Raw genomic sequence first — 13,696 nt, forward strand, 5'->3', positions numbered from 1 at the left:
CCAGCCAGGGAGCTACCCACGTGGCACAGCAGACCTCTCCTGTCTCGCCCACTGCTCCCCTCAGCAGTGTATTTCAGTTCATCTGCCTGTTTTGTTCCCCACTCTGTCTCTGGGGAATCCTCTCACCTCCCGCATCTCTGGCCTACACCCCAGTTCTTGTATGCAAAAATAAAAATAAATCTTAAAAAAGAAAACTCCACTTGACAGACATTTAAGGTCCAAGCCCATCCACGGAAACCCCACGACTGGAAGGCGTCCCAAGTGTCCATATGCCTCCGAGGCCAGGAGGGCGTTAGAGCTTATATCATCCTTGTTTCCCCCAGGGCTATCTTTAACATCGTTCTCCATATGCTCTTGATACCCCCAGAAGATGCTCAAGTTGAGCCTCCTATTTTACATTTGGGGAGACTGAGGCCAAGTGAGGACCACAGTGAAGTGCCTTCATGCCCCCCATCCCCTTAACTTCACAATGACTATTTCCTTTATTTTGTAAAGAACTAAATTTCAGAAGTTATGTCATGTGCTAGAAGTCACCAGCTGGCCCCACCTTCTGACTCTGTAGCCAGTTGTAGTCTTATACCACTGACCCCACCTCAGGGAGACCCCAGTGGACACCCAGGGCACCAGGTTGCTGCCCATATCCTTTCAGCAATTCCACCTTCCTCTGAGTATTGGTTCTCTCATCTCTAAACTGTAGCTTGTAGTTACAGTAACACCTGCCTTACTTGCTTCTCAGGGTTGTTATAATGAGGAATGTGGATAGAAAGTAATTTGCTAACACGGGAGTGCTAAATCAACACTAGGAGTCATTTGGGTGAGCAGCCTCTCCCCGCTGACAGATGAATTCATCAGCACCCCAGGGTCAGCAAATGAGATGCAGAGCCTGGGCTAACAGTGGTGTGTTGTGCCTCAGTGCCCTTGACTTCTGGACCATTGATGCTAAAACCTGAAGGTGCATCTGACCATCTGGAATCTCATTAAAAGGCAGATTTGATGCTACAGTTCTTGGGAGGGGCCTGAGATTTTCCCTCCTAACCAGCTCCCAGGAGAGACCACACTTTGTCACATACCACAGGGGCTGGGAGCTAGCCCAGTCCATGTGCTCTCGGGACACATTAGTTTTGGACCTGTCAGGCTAGCCTGCCTTCTTGGTAATGGTCTTTGGGGTCCCTACAGTTGCCTGGACCCCTGCCTCTGACTGGGGCTTTCTTTCTTTCCTCAGGAGCAAGAGAACCTGAGTGATGCAGAGGAGCGCCTGACCCAGATGATGAAAACCAAAATGGAGCTGGAGAGCTGGATCTCGGACAAGGGAGCGGCTGGAGGAAGGAGGGCACTCGCTGAGAGCCACCAAGTGCCAGCTGGAGGGGGAGGTGAGCGACCTGAAGCGGGACCTGGAGGGCCTGGCGCCCACTCTGGCTAAGACAGAGAAGGGAAAGCAGGTAAGGGGGCTGTTGGGTCTGCTATGTTCCTCTCAGGGCCAGGGATCCCCAGGACACCAGGCCTGATCATGGGGGCTATTTTTACCTTAATTTAACATGTGCTTCCTCAGTCCATTTGCAGCATTTCCAGTGCTCAGTGGCCACACAGACGAGTGCTGTTGTGGTGGACAGAACAGAGGCCACGTCTGTCATTGCAGAAAGTTCTGTTGGACTGAGCAGCTAAGGAGATTAAGCACTGTTCTCACCATGGTGACATGTAGGCTCAGGCCTCCTTGTGCCTGGATTCCCAGACATCTGGGCCAGCTGCCCATCCAGCCTCAGCTTTTCTGGGCCTCTCACAGAATGTTCTTTATCAGCACCATGTCCACACTTTCCCCTTCCTGGAACAGGCAATCCAAACATTATGGTGGATTTCTGCCCAAACAAGCTATTGTTGCCCATTCGGCAGCTCCAGGAAGAGCCCTGGATCCTGATGTCATCCTGCCCCTTGCTGCCTTTGCAGGAGGGTGGGGGCCACAAGCAGGGAAAGTAGCCACAGTCCAAACCTGTGCCCCTCTAGCTTTGCCACTGCTGACCTCCAAGGATCAGGCTTTGAGTAGCAAAGGCTTTCACTGGGGTCCTTGCAGTTCCCCTGCGCCAAGATTCTGGTTTTGTTGGTACATGCCCTGGACATTGGCACTTCTTAGGCACATGGGTAACTCTAGAGTGAAGCCAACCTGAGGACCCTCTCCTAGAGCAAGTGCTTCCTCCTTCTCTCCTCCCCATGGAGGGGGGTGTTCCCAGCCTTAGGAGTCCATCTGTCGGTCCTCCCTGGTGCCCACAGCCTCTGCAGCGCCGGTTTGATCCCTGACCACCGGCGAGGGTCCCACATGGCACGCAGACCTCTCCGGCCGCGCCGGCTGCTCCCCTCAGCAGTGTACTTCATCGGTCTGCCTGTTCTGCTACCCACTCTGGCTCTGGTGAATTCTCTCACCCTCCCATGCATCTGACTGTACCCAGTGCTTGTATAAATAAATAAATAAAATCTTAAAAAAAAAAAAAAAAGAGTCCATCTGTCTCCTCCCCCAATTTACAGGCCCTGGATCATAAGGTCCGCACCCTGACCAGGGACCTCTCGCTCTGAGAAGACTCCATTGCCACTCTGAGAAGACTCCATTGCCGAGCTCCAGAAAGAGAAGAAGGCCCTGGAGGAACTGCACCAGGCAGGCACCGCAGGCTTCTCCCCAGTGGAGTGGGTGGAGACTAAAGACTGGAGGCCCCAGGTTTAAATGCTGGCTTTGCTATCCCTTAGCTGGGGCCCTTAGTAAAGTCAAGGGGCCTTCCTAAATCTCATCAGTGAAATGGTTATGGTCATATCTTGTTACCCAACTTCCAGGTTTCTTAAAGTGGGGTAACCATTTAATTTATCACCCAAACTAGGACAGTTTTCAGAGTCAAAGGGGGCAGCAGGCATGAATCAGAGTGGTCCTGGGCACACTGGGAGGTATGGCCCCAGAGTGTTAAGGCTGAGTGGTGTATATGGAAGTGCCCTGCGACCTCTAAAGACAAGGAAACCCTGATCCACAGAGGCAACAACAAGCAAGAGCTTTTGGGATCATAGGGAGACCACATACTTTCCAAGGGCTACTTTTACAGGCTCAGGCTCTGGCATGCAGAGTCAGCTCTGATTGGTCACTGGTGCTGACCATGGCATGGTGCACACGGTGCAAAAGAGAAAGCTGACAGCCAAAACCAAACAATGGAGCCTCATCCCCATGTCTGCCAACACCAGGAATCTAAAATAAGTCCCCTGAATGTTTCCCTCTTCTGCCTCTGGAAATACACTCCTAAGACTGTGATTTTCAAGCTTTTCACTGTGTCCATCCTATACTTACTTCTCACCCATCATTTCTATTTTAAATGGCCAAATAGGTAAGTTTCTATACCTCACAAAGGAGAGAAACCCCCCCTTATCTACTTATCTGTCGACCAGGCCTGAGTTGAGGGGCGGGAGGAAGAACTGGCAGTTGAGAGCCCAGGTAAGGAAATACCTCTGCCCTGTCTTGAATCAAAGGCCCAATTGCCACCACAGTCCAACCATAAGCAGAAGTTCCCATCCAATAGAGAGTAGGACAGGTTTCCAGCTGAAGAAGTCTACTGGTTTCTTGAGCACCAACTGTGTGCAAACACTGTGCTAAACATGCACACCGATTATGATGTGAGATGCAAAGATGCTAGGTGGTGTGAACCCAGGGAAAGGCCAGTTCTGGGCAGGTGGAGGAGGCAGCATTTGCCTGGGTACTAGAAGACTGGATTTGATAGGCTGATGCAGGAAGGAATTTCTAGGCAAGGAATTTCTAGGGAATAAAACAGCCCCTACCTGCACAGGTAAAAAGACATAAAAGTAGAACGCATGTATTAGGAGTGGGGGGAGGCTTGAGGGCAGGGATCCCCCAGCGGGGTGAGGCCAGAGGCTGGTGGGAGATGAACCATAACTTGCCTAAACTCCAAAACCGTTACTGGGCTGGGGCAGGATGGCACTAAGGTCCACCATGTGCAGGGAGGGCAGAGCAACCTGTACTGAGCGAGGAGCCACCCAGTACAGGCCTCTGGCCTCACAGACAGGATGTGCTCAGCACAGTCTTCTCCTTGGAAAGAGGAGCTCGCAGACAGCCTCATTAATGCCACTAACTGTCACCCAGGTGGAGAAACAACCAAGTAACCTGTCCTGGGACCTCGAAGACCTCAGTGACAGGCTAGAGCAGGCTGGGGAAATCATATTTGCTCAGGTACTATCTTCAGGTGACTAGGGAACCCCAATCCCTGCCTACATCTAGAGGAAAAAATTATTAGATGGTGAGCCATGGAATAAAGACAAGTTAGTTCTTGCTGAATTTCTGGGGCTAACTTGAGGATACCCTGGAGTTATCAGTGAAGCCAGGCCCAGAGTGCGAGCCCCACAGAAGAGGGATTTGGGGGTGTAGGCTCTAGACTGGTTGGTTTGATTTGAAATCCAGTAGTTTCCTATCTCTTGGAATTATCTATCTGTGGAGGAAGGGGGGTGTCTTTCCAGCATCAGCAAATCCCCAATGTCAATGCATGAGAATACAGAAAATAAAGACACGGCACTCCAAGGGTATGTGGAATGGAGATAATGTGGAAGTTAGTAAGGGTACAGAAGAGACATATACAAATCAAGAGTTTCTCATATGCATTATGTTCCTAGGGTTACTGGAATAAACTACCCTAAACTTAAAACAATGCACATTTAATTTCTCAGAAGTCGGAAATCACAGTGTTGACAGGATTGGTTCCTCCTCGAGCCTCTGAGGAACAATCTGTCCCACACCTGTCTCCTGGTTTCTGGCTATTAGCTGGGCATCTTTCGTGTTCCCCACCTAAAGCTGAACCATGCCCATCTCTGCCTGCATGCCACCAGGCCTTCTTGTCTCTCTGGGTCCAAATTTCCCTCTTCTAATAAGGACATCAGTCATTGGTAGGGTCCTACCCTGATCCAGTATGACATTTGATTTGTTTACACTTGAATAAACCCTATTTCCAAATAAGATCACATTCACAGGTATGAAGGTTAAGATTTGAACATATATTTTGGTGGGGCACAGTTCAACAAACTATCAAACTATCTAATAAATCCTCTGGGTAACCCAGCAGAGGCTAAGGATGGATGTTTCAATCAGGACACCCCCTTAGTAGGGTGCAAAGATATCAGAGGATCTTGAGCAGGTGGGCAGTGTCCATCTCAGGGAGGGTGCACAGGCCCGTTCTGCTAAGCCCTGCTTCTTTACCCCAGATTGAACAGAACTGCAAGAGGCAGGCTGAGCTGCTGAAGCTGTGGTGAAGGCTGGAGCAGAGGGCCCTGAAGAGCAAGGCCACAGCCTCCATGCTGTGCAAAAAGCACATGGATTCCATGGCCAAGCTGAAAGAGCACGTGGAGAACCTGCAGAGGCTCAAGTCCAAGCTAGAGAAGGACAAGCAGGTGATGAAGGCTGAGATTGATGACCTCAATGCCAGCACAGAGACTGTGCAGAAATCCAAGGTGAGGGAGGACCTCAGAGAGGAACGACAGGGGAAACCACAGCATCCAGACACTTCCCAAATAGTCCCTGAGCCCCCAGCAGGCCTAGGGCATGTTTTTTGATATTGTGAGGAGAATCAAGGTGAATCCATCACAGACTCCTCTGACTGGGTAGATAACCTTGGCCGGGATTCATAACCTAATTGTGCCTCAATTTTCTCATCTGTAAAGCAGGAGTAATAATGATCCCTGCCTCACAGTACTGTCTGTCGTGAGGGCTACAACAGTCCCTGGCACATACGAAAAGCTTAATGAAAGTGAGTCATTATAATTAGCATTATGTCAGTATGATTATATCCTCAAGGGGCTGGAGACTAGGAGTGACAAGATAAATGCAAACACTGTCATGATGAAAAAGCAATATATGGTGAGAAGGAAAATTAAGAAAGCTATTTAACATGCATTTACCAAGCACCTGGCACCTAAAGAACTTTCTTATAACACAAGCGAATAAGGGAGGCGGGTTCCAAAGGAGAACAGGGACAGTGCTTTGAGGATCTCTGTCCCAGCCAATTCATGTCTCCAAACTTCACAGTCAGAAGACATCTTCATGGTTCTTATTTTATCTATAGACCCCTGCTCTAATGCTAACACTTTTCCTTAAATTGCCCCACTGCACTTTCTTTTTGGGTGAGGTCTATAGAGACCTTTGAAAGGTTATAGAAGGACAACAGACCAGAGAGTGAGGCTATGTACCAACTCAAAGGCTCTGGGTTTATGTTGGTAGATGGGTAAGCTTTTGGGGATTTTGGAGACAGGGACATTCTAGAAGGAGTAGACAGGTAGACTGGGAGGCAGTACTAGGAATAGCCAAGTGCAAGCAAGAGGACCATCCCTGGGCCTTTCCATTTCCACTGGATTCATTCTTCCTGAGCAGTGGAATGCCGAGGCCCATATCCGAAAGCTGGAAGAGAGTTTAGCAAAAGCCAATGCCAAGATGGCTGGGCTAGAACAAAACCAGGCAGAAGTGGGCCTCCCTAGTGGTGTGAGGGCTTAAGACACAGCACCGTGAAGCTAACCGCAGCCACTGCAGCACGAGTTTGATCCCCGGCCAGAGAGCTGACCCACATGGTGCAGCAGACCTCTCCTGTCTCGCCCGCTGCTCCCCTCAGCAGTGTATTTCAGTCAATCCGCCTGCTCTGCTCCCCACTCTGTCTCTGGTGAGTCCTCTCACCCCCCCCACACACACCTCTGGCCTGTACCCCAGTTCTTGTATGCATAAAATAAACAAATCTTAAAAAAAAAAAAACAGGCAGAAGTTAATGACATCAGGACCCGCCTCCAGGGTGACCCCATTCCTCCCTGCAGCTGTCTAAGGAACAGTGGGGATGGAACAGAAATCCTCAAGAAAACTGAAAGTGTTTTCTTAGCCTTGAAAAATTCACCTCCCCTGTGATGAGACAAAGAGATTGTATTCCACCCACCGAGTGTTCCAAGTAATATGGTTACAGTGCAAAGCTGGGAACAAAGCATTTTTATATCAGATCTCTATGATCCCACCCACCTTGTGAGATCAACAGGAGAGGCAGAATACCAACAAAATACAATTTTCAAACACTTAGAAACACAACCCACATACTAACAGAAATCAAACATGTGCCACTAATGAAGGAAGCAGAAAAATTATACAGCTGCATTCTGAGAGCATTTAAGGGGCAGAGATTTATATAGTCAGGAAAGGAATGCTTTAAACTTTGCTCAGTTAGGTGCAAAACTGGTTAATATCCTACAGGACAATAATACCTTAACTACTGGGTTGTGTGTTTGTTTTTTCTATCAAAAGAAATCCTTTGCATCTCTAGGACAAAAATAATTTGCAACTGATATACTAGTGAACATCTAAGTTTGCCAAGACTGGGCTCTAACCAGGAATAAATAGTGCATTTCCTGAGGGGAGAAAAACTCCAGTTAGAATACCTCCAGTGTGGGGCCTCCCTGGTGGCATAGCGGGTTAAGCGCAGCCGGTTTGATTCCTGGTCAGGGAGATTCCCACATGGCGCGGCAGACCTCTCCTGTCTCACCCACTGCTCCCCTCAGCAGTGTATTTCAGTCCTTGTGCCTGTTCTGCTCCCTGCTCTGTCTCTGGTGAATTCTCTCACCCTCCTGTGACTCTGGCCTGTACCCCAGTGCTTGTATAAATAAATAAATCTTTTAAAAAATAGAATAACTCCAGTGTGAAAGTGCAGCACCCATTGGCCTTATTTTCCTCATCCTGAATATTTTTTAAAATCAATACGCCCATTTGACGGATAGGAGAAGCAAAGTTCAGTGAGGATGTGACTTGCCTGTGGCCAAAAAACTAATGACTTTCAGAGCAGAACCAGAAAAACCTGCTCCATCTCTCTGGATCAGGCACCTCTTCCTGGCCTCTGGCCCCAACAAACCATCTGGGAATGACAGAAGCGTAGGTTCTGAGGTTTCAGTTTATACAGTAACCACTCTCTCTGCCCACTGTTTTCTCCAAATTTCTTTGCCATATCTCCTGCTAGGGGCTTGGTTATGTCAAACCCTTTACCCCATGCACGCCATCTGGATTTGGCAGCTAGTGGACACTACAGTTACCTCTGGCTCCTCCTGTCTTGACCACAAATATTCCTCAATGATTCTTATGTCTATTTTATGGGAAGCAGGCTTCCTCCTCTGCAGGCTTCCTTTTACACACTGCAGTGCTATCTTTATCCTTAAAAAAAAAAAAAATTAACACTAACCTCTTGGGGGATTTGCAGGAAGCCATTTAACCCCCATGAGCAACAGGCAGGTCCTCGTTTTCTTAAGCTTATTATTAAAAAAAAACAAAAAAAACCTCAGAGTCAGTGTCACTGTGCTACCTCTGAGATAAACACAACTTAAGGTCTTTTTTTGGTCCCGGGTTCTACACAAAATTTTGAAATGTCTTTCAACTGGAATTATTTTTTAACTCATTGGGGAGAATCTTGTTTTAACCTGTTCTACACTTGTATTTTCATCTTAGAAGGACAAGTATTGGACAGTGATGGGTTCCTGCTCTACAGCATTGAACATATAATTCATTCATGTTTGTCATAAATAAGGTTGGGTTTTTTAAAGGAAACGGGGCTCAGCTAGATGGTTGATAAAAGTTGAAAATCATTTATGACTGTACAGGGCAAGGAGGTATCCTGGATTGGCTTAATTTGGATGACTGATGTGTAGGTCACTATACTCCCCATTCCTTCCAGCTTGGGTGGCCTGGCTGCCACCCAAGGGGGGACATTGTAGTGCCCTGGGGAACTTAGAATCTAACTGGGGAGCCAATTCTTCATCCAAAATTTCTCTCGGGCCTCCCTGGTGGTGCAAGGGGTTAAGCACCGCACTACGAAGCAATCCGCAGCCTCTGCAGCACGAGTTCAATCCCCTGGCTGGCCAGGGAACAACCCATATGGTGTAGCAGACCTCTCCTGTCTCACCCACTGCTCCCCTCAGCAGTGTATCTCAGTAGATCTGCCTGTTCTGCTCCCCACTCTATCTCTGGTGAATCCTCTCACCCTCCGCACATTGGGCCTGTACCCCAGTTCTTGTATGCATAAATAAATAAATCTTTCAAAAAAATTCTCTCATTCCCTTCTCACCCAGCGGAAAACAGTAAACTGAGCCAGGAATATGAAGAATCCCAGGGTCTGACATAACTCTATTTGAAGCTCTTTACATTGACTTTAAACCTGCCTTCCTATACCTTCTACCTCTTGCCCTCCAGCCCCTTTCTCTCTTCTGTGAAGCTATCAGGAGCTGCCTGGTCCCATACGAGGGCTGTCACTTCCAGGCTAAACCAAAATCTTAATCTCTTACTTCTCTGCCTGGAACCTCTCCCCACACCCCCAAAGGGCCTTGTCCTCCACCCTCAGACCTTCACTCATGAGTTTACTTGCTTCCCCTTCTCCAGGGCTGCTATCTGTGTATTGTATAGTGTCTGTTGCCCCCACCTCAGAAGAGAAGTTTCCTGAGGGCAGGCATCTTAATCTGTTTTTTTTACTGCAGTTTCCCAATGTCTGAGACAATATTTGGCACAGAGAATAATAAATATATGCTGAATGAATAATTGGACAGTGCTTGCTTCCAACACTCCATTTTGTCTGCATCTTTTCCATTGTGACACCAGAGCTCCGCGCCATACACTGGACCCGCTCCCATGCATCTTTAATGGTACCTCTTGCCTTCATCCACAGGAGGAAACTGGCTGCCAGGCTTCAGGAAGGAGAAGAGGCAGCTGAAGCTGCCCAGGCCTGGGCTGCCACCCTCGAAAAAAATAAACAGAGATTCCAAGCTATAGTGAAGGATCTCACCATCAACTTGAAGAAGGTTAGGGGGACTGATGCTCAAAGGCTGCTTGTCTACCGAGTCCCTGGGCCCACAGAAGCTGATCACATGTGTGGGGCTAGCAGGCAGAAGCAGGGGGCCCTGGTGAGTGGAGAGCAGCCTTCACATTCAGGCCGACTGGACACAGACTCCTGCTTGAATGTGTGTTTGTACGTGCTAGCACATACCTCCCTGCTCTCCAGAGGACAGAAGCTTCATGGTGGCTGTGAGGGGCACCTAGTCATGTCAAATCTATGAGTGGCTTCAGAAAAAAAAACTCCTTAAGACCCTGAAGTTTTGTTCTCCATAAATTAATTAAAAATCTAATATTTTAAAGAGCTAATTTTTTTTTAAATTTAAATCTAATATTTAAAAAAATCTAATGTTTACATAACATCGAATACACAGTTGCCAGGGAATTATGAAAAAAATGAAAGATCAATGAAAAATGTCTAAAAATAATCATCTTTGAATTAGAAGAAATAAGAAGAAAAACAGAATTAGAAGAAAAATTATGAATTAGAAGAAAAATAATGCCAAGCTCATCTCTGTGTTAGACAACAACATATAGTGTATATCATAGAGAGGCACATTATGGGGATTAGGCTGGATGTCATAAATCTGGGAAGGCCAATGTGGCCAGATCCCTCAGTTCTCAACTGAGAAAATTCTAGCCTGGGAAGAAAGGTCACACATCCAGTAGTAGACATTTTAGTACTGGAACGTAACCCTTTCCCAATTCCCTGTTCTGCATTTGTGCCATAAATGTTGAATTATATCCCAATTCCCAAGAAGTCTGTGGTCACCAGTTACTGGTGAGGGGGCAGGAGGAGGGGGAAGAGGTAGGAAAGTCAGGAGTCCATCCCCACCTTGCCATAGGCCATTGCTGCAGCTGCTGCCTTGGACAAGAAGCAGCCAGTTTTTGACAGATACCGGCCCAGTGGAAGCAGAAGTGTGAGGAGCTGCAGGTGGGGGCGGACAGCTCGCAGGAATGCCGCATGTACATGACTGAGAGCTTCAAAATCAAGACCACCTATGAGGAGTCCCTGGAGCATCTCAAGTCAGTGAAGAAGGAGAACAAGACCCAACGGGGTGAGTCTGAGGATGAGAGTGCAGGCGGGGAGGGGAGAGGGGATATAGGGATCAAGGCAAATGTGTATTCGGTGTTATGTAAACCCCAGGCACATAGTAGGTGCTCAGGAAATATTGGTAGACTGGGGAGCACTTTGTGGGAGCACTTGGGCACTCAGCAATCTAACTTCTAACGTAGGGATCTAACTTCTAAGATGAGTTACTTAACCTTTTTGTGACTTATCTGTACAGTTTCTATAAATTTCATCTGTAAAATGTGCAAATAATACAGCCTTCCTTGTGGGATTGCAGTGACAATGAAATAAGATGAAATGTGTAAAATGTTTACTCAGCAGAGTAGCCAGCACAAATAAAGGCTCAACAGATTTTATGTAGAGAGCCTCACATTATCATATGTTAACAATATACATGCATGTTTCTTAAATATAGGAGTCTTGGACTGGAACTTCATTGTGTTGACTATCTTATGTTTAAGATCATTTGGCTGTATTTTAATTGGTTTAACTGCATTATTTGTTTTGGTGATAGACACACATGTCTAACCACAAACTCTATGTCAATTTTTTTTTAATTTTGAAGAAACTCTTTTGGGATCCCTGAGCAACAGAAACAAAATCTCAGTCAATACAGGGTTTCCTTGATCTGGATTGCTATGGCCTGTTTTCTCCCCTGGGTTGTAAAAGTCCTAGGGTGGCTAATATAGGATCACTACAATGGAGGATAGAGGCAGAGGGTCCTGACTGTCCTCATACCTGCTCAAGGTCCTCCAAGTCCTTCCCAGGGAAACTGCTTAAAGCAGATGATCTTGAGAGTCAAATGTCTGAGGTGTGAGGATTCTGCTTTCTTTTTTTTTAAAGTCTTTTTTTTATTTTATGCATACAAGAGCTGGGGTGTAGGCTAGCGGTGTGGCGGGGTGAGAGGATTCACCAGAGGTAGAGGAGGGAACAGAACAGGCAGATCAACCGAAGCACACTGCTTAGGGGAGCAGCAGGTGAGTCAGGAGAGGTCTGCTGCGCCATGTAGGTTGCTCCATGGCTGGCCAAGGATCGAACCCACGCTGCAGAGGCTGCGGACAGCTTCACAGGTTGTGTCTTAATCCCTTGCGCCACCAGAGAGGCCCGATTCTGCTTTCTTAATCTCAAAAGCATAAGTATCGATGGACTTGATCATAAAGTAAACACATGAGTTAAAGATTGAGGAAGGGGACCTCCCTGATAAGACGCAGTACTATGAAGCAATCTGCAGCCACTGCAGCACAAGTTTGATCCCAAGCCAAGGAGGTGACCCACATGGTACAGCAGATCTCTCCTGTCTTGCTCGCTGCTCCCTTCAGCAGTGTATTTCAGTATATCAGCCTGTTCTGTTCCCTCCTCTACCTCTGGTGAATCCTCTCACCCCCCACATCTCTGGCCTGTACCCCAGTTCTTGTATGCATAAATAAATCTTTAAAAAAAAAAAAAGATTGAGGAGGAATAGCTGAAGCAGCTGGAGGTTGCCTAGACTAGAAGAGGAAGAAAAATAGGAGCATGATGATCAGGCAAAGCTGAGGGTCCCTGCCAACTGTAATGGGCCCTGCTTCCTGCCAGTCCCCCACCAGCTCCTGGTGAACATGAAAAAACTCCCAAGTATGACCAGGGGTTAAGAGCAGAGGTATGTGCACCTCACCTGGCAGGTGAAGCCCAAGTAAGAAGAAACCTTATAAAGTAGCTCCCACCTGGTAGGGGCTCTGGATCATGACTGAGCAGCCTGACCGGGCTGAGCCGATGAGAGGTAACATGAGCATTCCTCATGGTCCCAGAGCAGTAGAGAATGTTCTAGAAACAGTCACTATGTCCAGGGACAGATAATGAGAAGCCATAAAGGCCATTGTGTGCCACTGATGCCAGCACAAGTGTACACTAACAGCTGAGACTTAGATGATGCCTCCACAATGCTCTCCAAAAACCCTCTGTAGCTTGACCCCCACCCCCAAGGCAGAAAGTCCCTGACTTCCTTAACTTCCTGGATTTACCATTATTTAAGAAATAGAGAATTAAGACACTTAGCACACTGAGTCTAAAGAAGGTATCTCTAAACCCTCACAAACTCACACAGAACAAGTTAGGTATGACCCAGTGGTATTATAAGGAAGAAAGCCTGTTCAGAAGCAGCCCAAATACCTTAGAGCACTGTCTTTCTAGCAAGAAGGGGGCAAAGATATCAGAACTCTTAGTTCTGGCCCACAGGGATTTTTCATATTCTCGCTTTTCTTTCAGGGTGATACATTTCTCAACAGCAGATCACTAAGAGGAAGACTATATGAAAGAGAAAACTGTGTCTATCTTGAAAATGTTTGCTTATGCAAAGGAAAGTGCATGCCAGAAAAAGAAAAGTGTTGAAGAATTAAGATAACTATGGGGAAGAGGGGTTTGGAAGGTAAATATCCAATGATCAGAGGAGTTAAAATTAGCATGGCTGCATCAAGCTGGGTAAGCATTTGGGTAACAGTGACAGTGGCTCTGCTTTCAGTTAAGATCCTACATATTCAAGTCAAAGACAGAATATGTAATGTCTGTGTGCCCTGGTTGTTCTCTGAAAGTAACTCATGTGAACAATTTTAATGTCTTGTCCCAATGAAGCTTAAATAAAAGAAATATGAAAAATAAACTGACTGGAGATTGTTTCTCAGTGAAGAAATTTTACTTTACTAAGACTTCTGAATGCAAAGAAAAATTTTACAACTACAGTTGTGGTTGTAGTTTGCTGTGTCCCTATATCCTAACATATAACCTTGTTTCTA

At 46.9% G+C, this 13,696-nt stretch overlaps 1 protein-coding gene across 8 annotated transcripts in view; it reads right to left on the bottom strand.

The window, feature by feature from the left end:
• Nucleotides 1–13,696, bottom strand: part of KPNA7 (karyopherin subunit alpha 7) — a 79,966-nt gene that overhangs the window by 57,398 nt on the left and 8,872 nt on the right. For 4 of the 8 annotated variants that reach the window (XM_054693711.1, XM_054693710.1, XM_054693713.1 and 1 more), the window contains 2 exons: nt 9,677–9,765; nt 8,223–8,289 (listed from right to left, as the gene is read on the bottom strand). In XM_054693711.1, the coding sequence (XP_054549686.1) occupies nt 8,223–8,248 (26 nt within the window). In that variant the 5' untranslated portion in view covers nt 8,249–8,289; nt 9,677–9,765. Of the gene's footprint in view, nt 1–8,222; nt 8,290–9,676; nt 9,766–13,696 lie in introns of those variants that run through there. The other 4 variants (XM_054693712.1, XM_054693714.1, XM_054693718.1 and 1 more) reach the window with 4 other exon arrangements.

The sequence above is a fragment of the Talpa occidentalis genome, unplaced genomic scaffold (assembly GCF_014898055.3).
Source record: "Talpa occidentalis isolate TD23 unplaced genomic scaffold, MPIMG_talOcc4v2.1 talOcc4.12, whole genome shotgun sequence".
In the NCBI taxonomy this organism is placed as follows: Eukaryota; Metazoa; Chordata; class Mammalia; order Eulipotyphla; family Talpidae; genus Talpa; species Talpa occidentalis.